This window comes from Colobus angolensis, unplaced genomic scaffold (genome assembly GCF_000951035.1).
Source record: "Colobus angolensis palliatus isolate OR3802 unplaced genomic scaffold, Cang.pa_1.0 Scaffold416, whole genome shotgun sequence".
Classification (NCBI taxonomy): domain Eukaryota; kingdom Metazoa; phylum Chordata; class Mammalia; order Primates; family Cercopithecidae; genus Colobus; species Colobus angolensis.
In genome coordinates this window covers 585,826-601,173 of record NW_012117555.1, presented here as the reverse complement: position 1 = coordinate 601,173, position 15,348 = coordinate 585,826, and the positions used below count along the sequence as shown (strand labels likewise).

Here is a 15,348-nt window from a genome sequence, read left to right as displayed (position 1 = left end):
ACTCTGACCCAAGACCCTGTGGGCCTGGCGGGGCACTGACCTTGGCCCCTGCTGGGCAGTTTTCTGTCCATGGTGCTGGACCCCGCCCCCATCCCACCTCGGCTCTGTCCCTAGTACTGGTGACAGCCACGATGCTGTCTACCCACTGGGCCAGGGCAGAGAAGGAAGCTGGGTGCCACCCCCACCTGGGCGGGCTCTGCCCTGGGCATATGCCTGCGTGCCCCCACCCAACCTCCCACTGCTGTGGTGCCTGGCGGGGTGCTGGGTGGGGGCCCCTGGTGGGGCATGCTCAGGTTGACAGGGCCTGGCTTGGGCTTGCAGCCGTCTGGCTGGGGCCTCCCTGAGTCCTCTTTCTGAGCTCATGGTATGGGTTGTGGGGACCCTGGGAGCCCTCTGGGCCTCCTTCCGGAACAGTGCGTCTGGGTTACCGTGACAGGCCTGGTCTGGGCACAGAGGGACAGGGACAGAGCTTGGCTCTGGGGCCCAGATGGTCACAGGGGTGTCCACGTGCTGCAGACGCAGGGGTCACTGTGGGGTCAGGGTCAGGAGACAACTTGGGGTCAGAATCTAGAGCAGGAGGGTGTCTGTAGGGGGACACGGGTCATTGCTGGCTTAGGGGGAGCTCAGCTAGGTCTGGGTTCACCAGGGCTGAGGTCGCAGGATCGGGGTCACTCAGGTTTCCCCTGATTTCCTGTGTCTGCGTCGTTCCGGTCTCGGGCATCCCCAGGGCCCCTTCCCAGGAAGAACTCGGGGGTGTTGAGCTCCGGCTGCCGCACGAGCAGGTAACACCTGGGCAGGTGGAAGGCAGCCAGAATGCCCAGGACGCAGAGCAGGAGGGCACCCATCTGCACGGCGGGCCTGAGGACCACCTGTACATTGGCCAGGAGGGGCACGAAGGAGACCCAGGTGATGAAGTAGGCCAGCATGGCAAAGGTGAGGCCACGGGCACGGTTGTAGCGGCCTGGCCGGCTCTGCACCAGGAAGGTGCCCAAGAAGCAAAGGAAGGCCAGTGTGGCGTTGGTGGCGTGCACGAGGCCAAAGCTGACCCAGGAGCGTGTGCGGCAGTGCACCAGCGCCTCTGTGGGCAGCACGCGCCAGTCCGTCACCACCTCCGGCGGGAAGGCCACCAGGTACCAGGCGCACAGTGCAGCCTCCACCAGCATGGCCAGCAGCACCACCAGCCAGGCCCAGGGCCCCCGCAGGCAGCCACTCAGCCGGTCTGCCCAGCTCAGAGGCAGTTCTGACTCCACAAAGATCTCGGCCGCCTGCAGGATGAGTGTGCTCAGGCAGCCAGTGAGCGGGAGGTGGGATGAGGGCTGCTGGGCCAGGCAGAGGGCAGAGCTGGGCTGGCCAGGGAACAGGAGGACGCTAAGGCAGACCAGGCCCAAGCACACCAGGCCAAAGCAGGCCAGGGGCCCACCCGAGGCCTGAACCAGTGGGCTGTCACGATGGCGAATGAACAGCCCCAAAGCGGCCAGCACAAGGCCTAGCGCCAGGCTCAGCAGCAGGAGCAGCAGCAGCACAGCCGGCTCGCCCCATGCCAGGAATCGAAGCCTGCGGCGGAAGCAGCGTGTGCTCCGCTCTGGGGACCACTCGTCCTGGTTGCAAAAGGAGCAGGCGAGGTCATCTGTGAGAGAGGAGGAGAAGGGCGCTGGGTGCTGGCCTTGTCCCCTGTGGGCTCTGGCCTCAGAGCTAGGACGTGGCCGGACCCTGTTGCGTTTCCACCCCCGCTGCCAGGAAGGCGGCTTACCTGGGCTCTTCCGGTAGCTGCCCGCCTTGCAGTCCACGCAGTCGTAGCAGCAGGAGTGGAACCCCTTGACCCGGCGCACCTGGCCCTCCTGGCACTGCCGCGAGCACTGGGACACGGGCTTCTGCGCACAGGCCTGGTCTCTGGCTCTGCTCGGCTGGGCACGCCCGTGGGAGACAGGGACGGCCCCCACCCCCAGGCTGCACCCTGCCGCGGGGGGTTGCCACAGGGACACGCCAGGTCCACCCACCCTCATCTCACCTGGTTGTTGGACGTGTGCCAGCGGATCTTCAGGCTGTCTGTCCAGAGGCTGCCGTTGAACCTGCCCACATCGTGGAGCTCGGGCACTGGGCCCTGCCACACCCACAGCTTCAGGTCGTACTCCATGTCCACGTTCCCGTTGCTGTTGAAGCGTAGCGTCAGCCCGCCCGCGTGGAAGGTCAGGTTGTACATGTTCTCCAGGAGCTGCGGGCAGGGGATGGGGCTAAGCCGCCAGCTACCTCCAGCTCAGGCGCAGTGGCCATGCCTGGTGGCCCAGGCACGTGCAGAGGTCGGCACACCCCCATCTCCCAGGCTCACCTGCCAGGGCTTCACAGGGTCCTGCATGGGGCAGCCTGAGGCATTGCACTGCAGAGTGTTGTGCAGGGCCTGGGCCACGCTGTACACAGCTGCGTAGACAGAGAACGTCTGGTGGTGGTTTAGCCCGGCGCTCACGTTTTGCAGCGTGATACAGTCACACTGTGGGCAGCGCCGGCCCACCACGTCCTCCTCCAGACCCTGCTCCCTCTCGCCCAGGGCGGCGCAGAACACTGGGTCAGCGGCCAGGGCCAGGTGGGTCTTCACATACTGGGAGAACTTGTGCAGCTGGGCACCCCTCTGGAGAAAGCCAAGCACTGTGCCCACCTGGGCCATGCCGGGCAGCCCCATGACCAGGTCAGAGGTCAGCCAGGCCTCGCTGGCCACCCACACCTTGGGCGAGAGCTTGCTGCTGATGCTGTAGCTGAAGAGAGCGTGGGCGGCGCGCGCAGAGGTGAACAGCAGCACCACCTGCACGCTGCTCTGGTTCACCTGGTGCAGCACGTCCTGCACCTTCCCCAGCAGCGGGCCGTCGGCACGGGGCAGTGGCACCAGGCCCTCGTGTGCGATGCAGATGCCGCGCGCCGCGGCCAGGGTCGAGAAGATGCCCAGGCCCTGCCGGCCATACTCGTCGTCACTGCCCAGGGCAGCCACCCAGTTCCAGCCGAACTCCTGCAGCAGTTCCACAGCGGCCGTCAGCTGTACACGGTCGCTGGGCACTGTGCGGAAGAAGGAGGGGAAGGTCTCCCGGGCACTCAGCAGCTCCATGCTAGCGCCATAGCTGACCTGCAGGGGCCAAGAGGCATCTCCTGACTCAGGGGCTCCCATGGGCAGGGCTGGGTGGGGGTGGGTGATGGTGGGGGGCGCCCACCTGGGGCATGAGGAAGAAGCCGAAGAACTTGCCGGTGACCACGGAGAGCTCTGACGAGTGGGGCCCGATGACGGCCAGCACACGGGGCTGGTACTGCGTGTAGTTGCAGTAGGCGGCAATGTCATGGCTGTCTGCCTTGGCCAGGAACATGAGACTGGGCTTCATGGCCAGCACAGGCTCCGAGCACGTATCGAAGAGGTCGTAGCCTAGGCGCAGCCCCGGCAGCAGGTCCGACCTGTTGTTGATCTCCTCCACAGCCATCTTCATGGCCAGTGCCCAGAGCAGGCCATTCGAGGAGAACCTGGGGCCACGTGGAGCCACAGATGGCCTCCTCAGCCCCAGCTCAGGAGCACCCCAGGCCCGGTCACCCTGACCCCACCCAGGCTGTCCCACCTCCATACCTGGTGCACACGGGGCTGCTGGGCCGTGTCCGGCTGCCGAGGCCAGCCTCCCCGGCCTCACTTAGGGGGAACAGCCCCCCCAGCACGTAGTCCCCGTTCATCCTAAGTTGCTGTGACAGGCACAGTGGGGCCCCTGTCCCAAGGTGCAGGAGAGCCCAGAGGCTGAGGCCCAGGACAGCAGGGCCCAGCATGGCAGAGGCAGCTTCCAGCAAGGTGGCTGCCCTGAGTGGGGCCTCACGTGGAGAGAGCCCGGGGCGGGGAGCGGGCAGAGGATTTGTTTAGCAAAACCCTTGCCATCCTCACTGGCCACACCCTGGGGCCTCAGTGGTGGCCTCGCTTTCTGGGCCTGAAAGTCTGTGCACTTCAGACTCTGCCTGAGGCCACTGCCAGGCTCTATGGCCAGCACTGACTGGCAGGCAGGCTCTGCTGACCGTGGCCTTGTTCACTGCCTGTGACTGAGCCCCTCGCTACCCCCCATTCCTGGAGTTGCCTGGCAGGCTGTGGAGAGGGGAGAGGGCAAAGGGGCCTCCAGGGCTCTGGGGTCTCAGCGGCGTGGGAGGGATGCAGAGACACCCAGCTCTGGGGCTTTCCGTAGGCACAGAAATGCCTCCTACCCAGCCCTGGGAGCTTCTGGCTCCGACTCAAGGCTGTGCTGGCCGGAGTTGGGGGTGGCAGGGGTGGGCCCCCTAGGCCTGCAGACCAGCCGGCCAGCTAGGCCTCCACCCTGCAGCTGGGGAGGACCCTGGGTGGCGGTGGTGCCCTCCCAGCCTGCTTGGGAGCAGAGTTCCTTGAGGGTCTCAGCCCTTCTTCTGCCAGGGTCTGAGGCCTAGAAGCTGCAGGAACCACACGGCCAGCTGTACTCACACTGCTGACCCTGGCCTGGGCTACTCCTGCCTGGCAGGCACACAGGTGGCTCCTGCTGGGGATAGAGTTTGCGTGCCAGGGGGGCATGCAAACGAGGGAGGAAGGACCACAGGCAAATGAACGGTGGCTGGAGCAGCACCCAATGTGCGGGGCCGGGGCTCCTCCTCTGCCTGCTTCGCTTTGGGGGTGCCCGTGGGGACACACCAGGCTCCAGGTGCAGGCCCTCAGAGGGGAACTGGGGGGCACTGAGCTTCAGCTGGGGCCTGGCAGACCTAGCAGATGCCAGGAGGTGCACCCTGGCTGGCACCTCTTCCCCACAGTGCTGTAAGGCAGGACCCGTGAGGCACATGCATGACCACAGCACACATGTATGGCACACACTAGCTGAGCACACATGCACACAGAGGAGCATGGCACACATATGAACCTGGCACACAGGAACAGGGGAATGCAGCACACAAATGGCACATGCACACTGCACACACGCAAATGGCACACACGTGCACAGCACATGCAAACAGCACATGCAAACAGCACACATACACGGCACACGCAAATGGTACACGCACACAGCATGTGCACGGCCCACACGTGCACAGCACACGCAAACGGCCCACGCACACACTGCCCACACGCACACACAAATGGCACACATGCATGGCATACACGCATGGCACATGCACAGGCCACACCTGGAGGAAGCCCTGCCCTGGGGCTCATGCAGACCCAGACGGTTCTCCCGGCCCATATAGCAGTCAGCAGCCTTTGCCAGCACCAAGTGCAGCTCCCACAGACCCTGAGGTTGGGGTGGTGTCCAGGAAGACCCTGCTGAATTGTATCCCTTTCTGTTCAGGTCACTGTTGTGGCTGGGAGTGGCCCCCACCTCCACCCACACGTCCCATGCAGGCCTCTTCTCTTTTGCGTGGAGAGGCTGATTTCTGCCCTCCTGACCCTGCCCTCCCGACCCAGCTTCTTGGTTCTGGGTGAGTCTGTGTGTCTCTGTTGTCTCACCTGTACAATGTAGTGTAGTGATGGGATCTCTCCGGGGGAAAGAGGCACATGGCAGCCCTGCCCCCAAGGCTGGCCTTTTCTCAGGGCGTTTGTTGTGCCCTGAGGCTGACACGGCCCCCTGAGCCTGGCAGTGGGGCCTCAGCTCCCTTGGAGTTAGGTGCACCCACCTCAGCTGTGTCACTGGGGTGAGGGCCCTACCCGCCCTCATTGGGTGACCCTGTGTCCCCTCCTGGGGAATCAGGCGCCCAGTGCACCCCAACGTCCCCATCCTGGGAGGCTGTGTGATTTATTAATGTTGGAAGACGTCACATGGGTTGCCCTCCAGAAGCTTGTGCGTCTGTCGGGCAGTGGGGACTGTCCCTCTGCCACCCCGAGGTGCTGGGGTCCACTGTGAAGAACCAGTGGCTAGGCCCCAGGCACTGGATGGTGGCTGGGCTGGTTGTAGCTGTCTGGTAGCCGTTGGCTGGCCCACGGGATCCAGGCCCTCCCGTTCCGTGCCCCTCGGGTCTCCTGGGCACTGTGGGGAGGGGGCACCAAGGGGCAGGGGGAGAAAGGACACAGCGTCTCACTGCATGTAGCAGAGTCCCGGCTCCTGGGGGTCTCGGGCTGTGCTGTGCAGACCCACAGCCACTGCGGGAGGCAGCCTGCTGCATCCGCCGGGCAGCCGGGGCCGTGCAGGGCTTCAGAGGAGGCTGTCCTGAGGGCGGGGCCTTCCCGGGCCTTCTGCGAGGAGCCTTGGCCTCAGCTTCTGGCTGTCCTGCCCCCAGTCTGCCTGGCACGCTGAGGGGCAAATAAGGCAGGAGAGGTGGGGAGAGCCCACGGTGCCCAGACCGCTGTTGGGAGGTTTCTGCCAGCCTGGTCATGGATGGGATTAAGTCCCCTGGGCTCAGGGCTGCCCACCTGGGCAGACATGGGGTACCAGGACCTGGCCTGAGTTGAGGACACGTTGGCTGGCAGAAAGGGAACGGATGCAGTCTCCACACCCCGGGACCTGTGACTTCACCCCGATTCGCAGATCTGCCCCACAGGCTGGGGGGTGGCGACCTTTGGGGATCTTGCAGGCCCGGCCCCCACCCCTGCCTGCTCCACTCTGCACCCTGGCGAGGCCTGGGCACGTGTGTAACAGGCTGAGGGGGAGCCATGGCTGAGGTGTCTTGTTCCAGACCGAGAGGGTGGGCCTCTTCTGGGCTGGTCGCCACCTTCTCTGTCACAGTCTGTGGTTCCTAACAAGCTCAGCTCAGGAGCAACAGTGGATCTCCTGTTCCTGGGGTGCCCAGAAAGCTCTGCTATGGGACTCGGCCCTGGCCACCGCAGCCCAGATCTGCAGCAGGAAAGCCCGCGTGGCCCTGGCTTCCCGCCTCTAGGGCAGGTCCAGAAGGGAGTGCTTGGCATAGAGCTTCTGGGAGACGTTGTAGACACGCTCGATGAAGGGGAGGGCCTCGCCCAGCATCTGCACGGCCTGCTCCGGGGGCCCCACGTTCATGGTCTCCAGGAAGACCTTGCGTGTGGGCAGCGTGTAGAAGGCCACGGTGACGCTGCGGCGCACGATCCAGGGGTGGTAGGCGGCCAGCGAGGCGTTGTAGGAGTCGGTGCAGAGCACAGAGGTGCGTGCGTCCTCAGGGCTGGTGCGTAGGCCCTCCAGGAACAGCTGCAGCCAGCGCAGGGCGCGGTGCAGGCGCAGGACGGTCCGGCAGCCGGATTCGGGGTGGTGGGAGCGGCGCTCTATGTCCACCAGCTGGTTGCTCAGCTCATGGGCCACCATGGTCTGCAGGCTGCGATAGTGCTCGCTCTGCGGGCCGCCCCTGAGGCGCTCCATGATCTGCAGCTTGGAGACCACGTCCTTGGAGATGAACGAGAAGATGGTGCCCAGGCTGTTCAGAAACCTGTGGAAGGGAGTGGGGCTCGAGTACTTGCCCAGGCCTGGGGCAGCCCGCCTGGGGTGCAGGGGACACTGCCCAGCCTCCGGGGGCTCACACCCATCTGGAAACAGGCAGCAAAGCTGGTGGGGACAGGCAGTCGGGAGGCAGATGCCACATATGGGACTTGGGCCAGGTGAGCGCCCACCTCAGGAGGCAGCCCCAGCGCACGCACCTGACCAGGCCCTTCCAGCTGGCGATGTAGGGGTCCAGCAAGACCTCTTCCTTCTCATCCAGACACTGCTTAAAACTGACCAGGACGACTTTCAGATTGAAACCTGTCTCCGAGTCATCCATTTTTCGATAGGAACGGAAATACAGTAGGGCTGGGAGGCTGTGTCGCTGGGGTCAGCTTGCTCTGTGGTTCATTTTCTGTGTGTGGAGGGGAACAAAATGGCTGCGACCCTATTGCTGCTCACTGATCACTCATGCCCCTCACAGAGCTTCCTCCCAGGAGCCGCCTGGCTTTGCTCCCAGCCAAGCCGCAGGCTCTCAGGCACACCACCCTGACCAGCCTTTCATCAGGATTGCGCATTCACGGACCTTGGCACGGCCCCTCCTGTGGATCCGGCCACTGACTCCACGTCAGTCCCTGCTGACCCTGAGAGTGGCCCCCTCTGGCTTTATCAGACCACTTGGCCATGCCATCTGCAGCAGGTGTCTCTGCTGGTGCTTTCTTGGCTGTTTTTGTTTCTCTCTCTAGATGCTATATCTGTTTTTACCAGCTGGAGAAATACTAAGCCCCTGACAAGAGCCAAGCACCGTTCTAGGCACCTGGGTGCACAGGGAGTGAGCGAACAGCCATCTGGAGTGGGGTCAGATGACAACAAAGACAGAAAGTTCTGAAGTTGTAGGCAAGGAAACAGACACAGCGGAAAGCAGAGATGGGTGCGGGGGGTGGGGGACGCTGCCAGACAGGCTGCTCCATCTTCCTCACTGCCGCATCCCCAAAACCAGAAGAGAGGCTGTGGGGCCGGCACGTGCTGGATGGACCGACGCGTGTTTTCACTCCTGTTGCTGAAACTACACGTCCCACACGGATGGGTGGCCGGGCGAAAGGTTTTACCACTCTCAGGAGATTGCCACAAGGCCCTCGTACTAGCCCTGGGGAACCTTCTGCGAGTGGCCCAGGCCCTGCTCTGGATTCTGCTGGCATTCACAGTCACTCCACAGACATCCAGGCACCCATGCTTTGTGTGTCGCCAAGCACCCTTGCCCTGTCTCCCTGGGTGCCCCAAGGGCCCGCACCTGCTCCGGGGAACCTGAGACTCAGCTGCATCCCACCTCAACCAGGAAGAACCCTTACCCCATTGGGCCTGGGGGTTCCTAGGCCCGTTGGTGCTGGGAGCCCTCTCCTGCCCTCCCTGGCTGCAGGGACTCCATCAGGGACAGGGAGGGTACCCAGCTGTGGTGAGAGCTCCTGGCCAGGAGCAGGTGTGCAGGTTGCTCAGTGCCCTAGCACTGGGCCCTTCATCACTAGGGAACATGGGCTACAAGCACTGCCCAGCCCGTGGCCCAGGCTGCTGGAGCGCTGGTGCCTGGAGGGTGTTGAAGCCTTGCCTTGCAGGCCCCACAGGTTGGGTTGCATGCTTGGCACCAGGCAGAGGCCCCGGTGTGAGCTCACCCGGCTTCAGGTGAAGGGAATGGCTGCTCCTGGGCCTCAGGAAGATGGAGTCCCACAGACTTCCAGCACGCCCCTCCCCCCCTCAGGCCTTAATTTTGTCCACTGAGAAGATGGTCTCTGAGGCTCTGGGGTTTCCTTCTTGGTTACCAGATATTCTGCGGGCCTTGCCTGCCTGCTCAGATCCGAGCCAGTGGCAAACAGGAGCTGCCAGGAGCCTCTCAGAGCTGTGGCTGGTGGCTCCGGGACAACGGGAAGGGCAGCGGTTGTGCAGGAGGCAGGCAGCTCGCCAGCCCAGGAAGGTGACCCAGGGCACCTCCAGGCCTTTCCCAGGGCAGCCCACCGGCCCAAGGTCAGGGCTGGGCGCAAGGGCGGCCTGAACACACAGCCCGGTGGCTGACAGCAGGCTGGGGGGACGGCAGAAGACGGGGCCCCCACGGCGCCCCCACGGCGCCCCAGGCCTTGTGGGTGGAACCAGACCCTGTCCAGCTAGCGCTACGAGTCTCACCTGGGAAGGGGGCACCGGACTGGATGGGCACCGGTTCGGGTCCCTGCTCCACCTAGGGGCCCAGGAAAAGGGCGGAGGCCCGGGGTGGTGCTGGGGAGGGGCCGACCTGAGCCACGGCTCCGTCCTGCGCGGGAGCCGGGTCCTCGGCCGCCCGCCCACTCCGGCCCTCTAGGACGACGTCCCCTCCCGCTCCGGGCCCCTCGGCGACCTCCGTACGCTGCCGGTTGGGTTGGGCAGGTGCGGCCGCGGAGCCGGAGCCACTCACCTGGGCCGCAGCTGCCGTCCGGGCCCCGCCCTCGCCCATCGCCCCGCCCCTCCCCGCCCTCGCCCGCCGCCCTGATTGGTTGGATGCTGCCCAATCAGGAGGCCCGGCGAGCAGACCCGCGTTTCCGGCTAACGCACCGGAAGTTGACACCCTGGTGGTTGCGCCCGCGCAGTGCATCACCGCGCGCGGGGTCTGCGGGTGTGGGAGCGCGGCGGCGACGATGCCTGAGATCAGAGTCACGCCTTTGGGTGAGTGGGGGCCGCCGGCAGGGCTGTGGGGCGGGCTCCGTATGCGGCTCCGGGCGGGCTGGGCTCCCCGCTCTCTCCGGGTTCTCATGGAGCCGGGTGCGCGTCGCGGGCGTCCTCGGTCTGCCGCTCCCGGCGTCGGCTTGGGCCCTGGTGGGAACCGAGAGGCGGCTAGTCCCTGCACCCTCGGCCTCCGGCAGTGACGCGAGAACACGAGCCCCGAGGTTCAGGCGGCCGTGAGGGGACGTCGCAGATGGGGCCGCGGGGCCTCCGCGCTCGCTGTGCGCTTTCGTTGGTGCGTTGACCTCCCTGAGCGGCGCGCTGCCGCCTCCAGCCCTCCAGCCCCCCAGCCCTTCAGCCCCTCAGCCCCTCGGTCCTCCAGCTTCTCAGCCTAGCAGACCCCCAGCTTCTCAGCCCCCCAGTCTCGCTGTCCCGCTTCTGCCTCCTCACCTCTTGCTTTCTGTCCACCACCCTTTGTGCTCACGCCCAAATTACAGTCAACTCTCAGTTCAGCTCTTGTTCTGATTTCTGCAACACTGAAAAAAACAGCAAAAAAAACAAATGTGTACTCTTAAGAGTCCTCGCAGGCTGGGCGCTGTGGCTCACGCCTGCAATCCCAGTACTTTGGAAGGCAGAGGTGGGAGGATCGCTTGAGCCCAGGAGTTTAAGACCAGCCTAGCCAACGTGGCAAGACCCCATCACTCCAAAAAAAAAAAAATGCAAAAATTAGCCGGGCATGGTGGTGTGTGCCTGTGGTCCCAGCTACTCAGGAGGCTGAGTTGTGGGGATTGCTTGAGCCCGGGAGGTTGAGGCTGCAGTGAGCCACGATTGCCACTGCACTCCAGCCTGGGTGACAGCAAGACCATATCTCAAAAAAAGTCAAAGTCCTAACAGTGTAGAACAATGCGAAAGAGGAAAGAATTAGTCAAAATCCAGGGTCTCAGAAACAGCTGGGGGGACATGGTGTTGGTGGCCAACCATCCTGATGTCCTGGGCATTTTCCACACATGCCTGCCCTGTGCTGTCCTGAAACCTGGTCCTTCCACGGGGCAGGGGGTCGAGGGCATCTTCTAGCACAGACACTGGGACGAGATTCCATGTCCTTCCTCATGGCATGAGCGCTTCCTTGGAGGGGTGCCTCCTGCCCCGGCGGGGACACTGTGCCGTGAACACCCCTGGCCTGTGCACACCCCACGGTGTTAGCGTGGGCCCTGCTGCCCTCCCCTGCTCTCTGGGGCCTCTGCGGGGTCCTCCCAGACTGCCCCTTTCCCATTTGGCCTCTTGGCCGCCTGTTCTACCCACTCTCTGGACAGTCTGATCTTTCATGTGGTTTCAGTTGCCCCCAGTCTGTACCTGGGTGTATTCTTAAGGTCACCTCAGCCAGGGTATCGGCAAAGCAGAACTCTTGTTTCACCACTTCCCTGTGCCAGGGACTGCCTTGGGCTCCATGCTCACTGGGCCAGTGCTGTGTCCTTGGGGTCACTCCCATGCCCTGGCCTGTGCGTGACTGTCCCCCGACCCTGCCTATCCCTCCCAACCCTGTTCCTCCCCCCTCCGCCATCCTGCTCAAAAGTTGGCTTCTCAGGGAGCACTTTCCTGTCATGGTTCTGGAAGTTTCAAGGCTTTCTCATCTTCCTACCTTGCTCTTCTCTGTCACAGTAGTCTCCATCTGGTGTACTCGAGGTCTCTTGTTCCCTTGTCTGCTGTCTGTCTCCTTGCAGACAGGGATGCCTCCTCCTCTGTCTTCTCAGCCCTGTCCCCTCCTGTAGCTCCAGGCTCTGTTCCCTGGGATCACTGTGGGTCCTGTCGGGAGGCGGAACTGCCAGTACCTCAGGATTGGGCTTTGGAATTCAGAAAACCAACCCAGGCCCCACGCCTCAGGACCACAAGTGCCTCTGTGGCCTCAGGTCCTTGGCCGTGAAGAGGGGCGGCCCTCCCTTCCACAGATGCCGGGTGAAGAGGGCCTCTGTGAGCCTGGCGTGGCTGGGGTAGGAGGTGCAGAGGGAGGAGACAGCTGAGACCCTGCTCTCAGAGAGCTCACACCCAGTGGGGGCAGGAACAGGCCTAGAAGAGAACCTGAGACCTCCCTTCGTGGCAGGCAGGCCCTCAGCTGTGGCCCCGTCATCCTGAGGTGTGGTGCTGGCTTTGGACGTTTCAGGTGCCTGGTCAGGGGAGGTGGGTGGGGATTCAAGGGGAAGAAAACCAGGCCATTCACTGCCGTCAGACTCCCGCCCAGGCGCAGGCTGTGCAGGGGCTGTGGCCCTTTCCTTGTGGGCCCCCAGGTCACATGAGGGGGCTGAGTGTGCCGTGGCTGGCCAAGGCCTCTGGCTGGAGCAGCTGGGCAGGGCTGCTTGGCTGTCAGGAGTGTGGGAGGGCCGCAGATTAGGGTCTGTGTTGGGGGCTGCATGGTGTGCAGTGGCGTGGGGCTTGTGTTGCCCACGCCGGCCACTGCTGGACCACCGGCACCGTGTTCGTGTGGCATGGCCGAGGCTGCGTGACATCCCTCCACAGCCGACCACCAGGGGACAGCCAGTGCCAGCACTTAGGCACTCAGGCCCTTGCCTGCCTGGGGAAAGATCCTACAGGAGGCGACCTCATTGGTCTGCAGCTCTGCTGAGGGCCCAGCCACAGCCCAGGTGTGGCTCTGACTGAGCTGTTGGCCCCGTAGACCAGCCCTTGTTTCTGAGGGAGGGGCTGAGGACCACAACACAGTGCCCGCTACTCAGCCAGCAGGCCACAGCCACCATGAGAGGTGGTCAGGGAGGAGTGTGTGGGCTGCCGGCCTCCACCCTGGATGATGTGGTGGTGTGGGGCGTGGTTCTGTGTCCCCCTTCCTGTGAGTAGGGGTGGCCCTGTTTCTTGGCCCACGTGTCTGTCCACACAGCAGCCTCGGTATGGTTTCCTCAGTGCATTGGGGTCCTGCAGAGCTTGGGGAGGCAGCACTGACTCTTACCTGCCCTCCCTCGAGTAGGGGCTGGCCAGGATGTGGGCCGAAGTTGCATCCTGGTCTCCATTGCGGGCAAGAACGTCATGCTGGACTGTGGAATGCACATGGGCTTCAATGACGACGTGAGTCCCTCGGGCAGGAGGCCCAGAGGCCGGGAGGGCCGGCCGTCTGCAGCCAGACCCTGGGCGCCCACTCAGAGCCGGACAGTGGGGCAGTGGGCAGCAGTGGTCGTGCTTGGACGACTGCACCCTGTGGGTAGCAGGGATGGGTGGGCCTGGCCGAAGCGAGCCCCTGCATAGGGAGGTCCCCCGGTACTGGTGCTGGGCTCCAGTACAGCACCAGGGCCCAGCAAGACCCTGGGCTCAGCTTCCAGCTCACATCTGTCAGTGAGGTTGGAGGTAATCTCGGCCCCTCTGCATGCTGTGAGCAGCCAGGGGTCCTGGTGCCACCTGTGGGGTGGCAGTGCCCAGCCTGAGTCTGCACGTAGAACCCCCCTTCCTGGGGGCCCCTCCCTGGGACGTGGGTGATCCCAGGTGCTGCCTGGAGACCACGGCGCAACCTGAAGCCTCACGTCCTTCCCAGCGACGCTTCCCTGACTTCTCCTACATCACCCAGAACGGCCGCCTGACAGACTTCCTGGACTGCGTGATCATCAGGTGGGCACCCGCTGGGGGCCTTGAGGGTCCCATGTCTGTGCCTTTGGGGCTTGGGCCCCCTTACTCAGCCTCGGCAACGTTTGGCAAGGGGCCTGCGTCATCCTTGATCCTCAGGGGGCTTCCGGGCCCCAGGATCTGCTCCCTGCCTGCCTTACTGGTTACACACACAGCCTGGTCTCCACCTGTTCTTCTGGCCCTGCCCTTTGAACCCGGCTCTCCAGTCTTCACTCTCTTTGATGCCTTCTCTGTCTCAGGAGCTTTAAACCCCACTGTCTTGTTGGAGATTCCAGAGCCCTGAGTCTTCCCTGACCCCGGCCTTTAGGGTCCAGCAAGCAGCTCATGACCTGCTGGTCTGGGTGGCCTCGCCTGGATGGCCACAGCATTCCTGCTGGTCCCCCCCTGCCCCGCCCCGCCCTCCCCAGCAGCCAGAGGGCCTGTGAAGCCTGGAGAAGCCGCTCTGGAGGCAGCGTCCTCAGCTGCCCCTGAGACCCTCATGGTTGTGGTTTCTTGTCAGACACAGCGGGGTCCCCAGTGCCTTCTTGGGGCTTGCCAGGCACTGCACTCGCCCTCGGGTCTGTGCTGCCTTCACCCGTAGCTCCCCTCAGCCTGTCCTGATACCTGAAATCCCAGCGGCTCCCCATGCCCCTTAGCGGCTTCGCATTGCCTCGCGAGCATGTCACTGTCACTGACGTGTTCAGTTTCCCGTTCACTTACTGCCTCGCTAGACTTTGAGACTGAAAGTTCCAGGGAGACGGTTTTGTGTTTGCTCATTACTGACTCTTCAGTACTTGGGATGGGGCCTGGTGCACAGTAGGCGAATGAAGGGGGCAACCCACAAGCCCAGAGTGGGGGTGAAGGCTGGGGCAGGGTGGGCCCAGGCTGACCTGTGCTGCATCCCCCCAGCCACTTCCACCTGGACCACTGCGGGGCACTCCCCTACTTCAGCGAGATGGTGGGCTACGACGGGCCCATCTACATGACCCACCCCACCCAGGCCATCTGCCCCATCTTGCTGGAAGACTACCGCAAGATCGCCGTGGACAAGAAGGGCGAGGCCAACTTCTTCACCTCCCAGATGATCAAAGACTGCATGAAGAAGGTGGTGGCTGTCCACCTCCACCAGACGGTCCAGGTCAGGTTCCCAGGGCCATAGACGGCACAGTCACTGCCCACACCCACACCAACTATGCCCTCCGCCCGCTCTCCACAGTCTCTGGAAGGCGGGGGCCTCAGGGTGAGCCCACCCCACCTCACTCTTGCATCCAGCACTGTGGGAACACCAGGAGGCGGCAGCGCGAGCACAAGGGTCCCAAACAAGATTGGGCGCCAACCCGGGAGAGCACGCGCAGGGTGGGGTGTGCCCCGGCCTCCAACCCACCTGGCTCTGTCTGAGCGGCACTGCAATGGCCAGAGTGGGACAGGCTGGTGCCCTCAGAGCCTCCAGAGACTTGCTGGAGCTCCCAGGGTGTCACTGGGCAGGGAGGCAGGGGCCAGAGGGGAGATGGGCCAGTTCTGGAGGGTGCCTGGTTCTGGGTGTGGGTCAGGGAGGAAGTGAAGGTTAAGTCGGTGAGTGACAGATTGGCAAAATTTCTGACAAAGATTGTGGGTTTGTCTGTGTCTCATTAGAGTCTCTGGGTATTGCTTTTATATTTCTTTTTTTTTTTGAGACGGAATCTCACTCTGTCGCCCAGGCTGGAGTGCGGTGGCGCGATCTCGGCTC

At 63.7% G+C, this 15,348-nt stretch overlaps 3 protein-coding genes across 6 annotated transcripts in view; 1 reads left to right on the top strand and 2 right to left on the bottom strand.

Annotated features, from left to right (window-relative positions):
* Positions 1-285: 285 nt before the first annotated feature.
* On the bottom strand, positions 286-3,786 carry LOC105522018 (taste receptor type 1 member 3). Its single transcript, XM_011956392.1, has 6 exons — positions 3,596-3,786; positions 3,195-3,495; positions 2,327-3,109; positions 2,009-2,212; positions 1,751-1,871; positions 286-1,627 (listed from the first exon to the last, which is right to left on the bottom strand). Exons 1-6 carry the CDS (start codon positions 3,784-3,786, stop codon positions 669-671), a joined length of 2,559 nt encoding a protein of 852 aa, XP_011811782.1. The 3' UTR covers positions 286-668.
* Positions 3,787-5,719: 1,933 nt separating this feature from the next.
* On the bottom strand, positions 5,720-9,845 carry CPTP (ceramide-1-phosphate transfer protein). Of its 3 annotated transcripts, none has more exons than XM_011956389.1 (3): positions 9,516-9,845; positions 7,562-7,758; positions 5,720-7,353 (listed from the first exon to the last, which is right to left on the bottom strand). In XM_011956389.1, the coding sequence occupies exons 2-3, from the start codon at positions 7,681-7,683 to the stop codon at positions 6,831-6,833; spliced, it is 645 nt and encodes a 214-aa protein (XP_011811779.1). In that variant the 5' UTR covers positions 7,684-7,758; positions 9,516-9,845; the 3' UTR covers positions 5,720-6,830. The 3 variants fall into 3 exon arrangements, with proteins under 3 accessions (XP_011811779.1, XP_011811780.1, XP_011811781.1); XM_011956390.1 differs by lacking the exon at positions 9,516-9,845 and adding an exon at positions 9,011-9,375; XM_011956391.1 differs by lacking the exon at positions 9,516-9,845 and adding an exon at positions 8,635-9,361.
* A 62-nt stretch (positions 9,846-9,907) lies between these two features.
* Positions 9,908-15,348, top strand: part of CPSF3L (cleavage and polyadenylation specific factor 3-like) — a 14,436-nt gene continuing 8,995 nt past the window's right edge. Inside the window, exons 1-4 of one of the 2 annotated variants that reach the window (XM_011956386.1) lie at positions 9,908-10,028; positions 12,997-13,094; positions 13,555-13,628; positions 14,532-14,760. In XM_011956386.1, the coding sequence (XP_011811776.1) occupies positions 10,001-10,028; positions 12,997-13,094; positions 13,555-13,628; positions 14,532-14,760 (429 nt within the window). In that variant the 5' untranslated portion in view covers positions 9,908-10,000. The remainder of the gene's footprint in view (positions 10,029-12,996; positions 13,095-13,554; positions 13,629-14,531; positions 14,761-15,348) is intronic. The other variant, XM_011956387.1, reaches the window with a different exon arrangement.

What these genes read in the sequence shown, in the direction of transcription:
- LOC105522018 (XM_011956392.1), bottom strand. Translation starts at nt 3,786, where the DNA reads ATGCTGGGCCCTGCTGTCCTGGGCCTCAGCCTCTGGGCTCTCCTGCAC. An exon ending in ACCCTGTGAAGCCCTGGCAG is followed by an intron (nt 2,213 to 2,326) that starts GTGAGCCTGGGA and finishes CCCTGCCCGCAG; the next exon opens with CTCCTGGAGAACATGTACAA. An exon ending in CAGCTACCGGAAGAGCCCAG is followed by an intron (nt 1,628 to 1,750) that starts GTAAGCCGCCTT and finishes CCTCTCTCACAG; the next exon opens with ATGACCTCGCCTGCTCCTTT.
- CPTP (XM_011956389.1), bottom strand. Translation starts at nt 7,683, where the DNA reads ATGGATGACTCGGAGACAGGTTTCAATCTGAAAGTCGTCCTGGTCAGT. An exon ending in AGCTGGAAGGGCCTGGTCAG is followed by an intron (nt 7,354 to 7,561) that starts GTGCGTGCGCTG and finishes TCCCTTCCACAG; the next exon opens with GTTTCTGAACAGCCTGGGCA.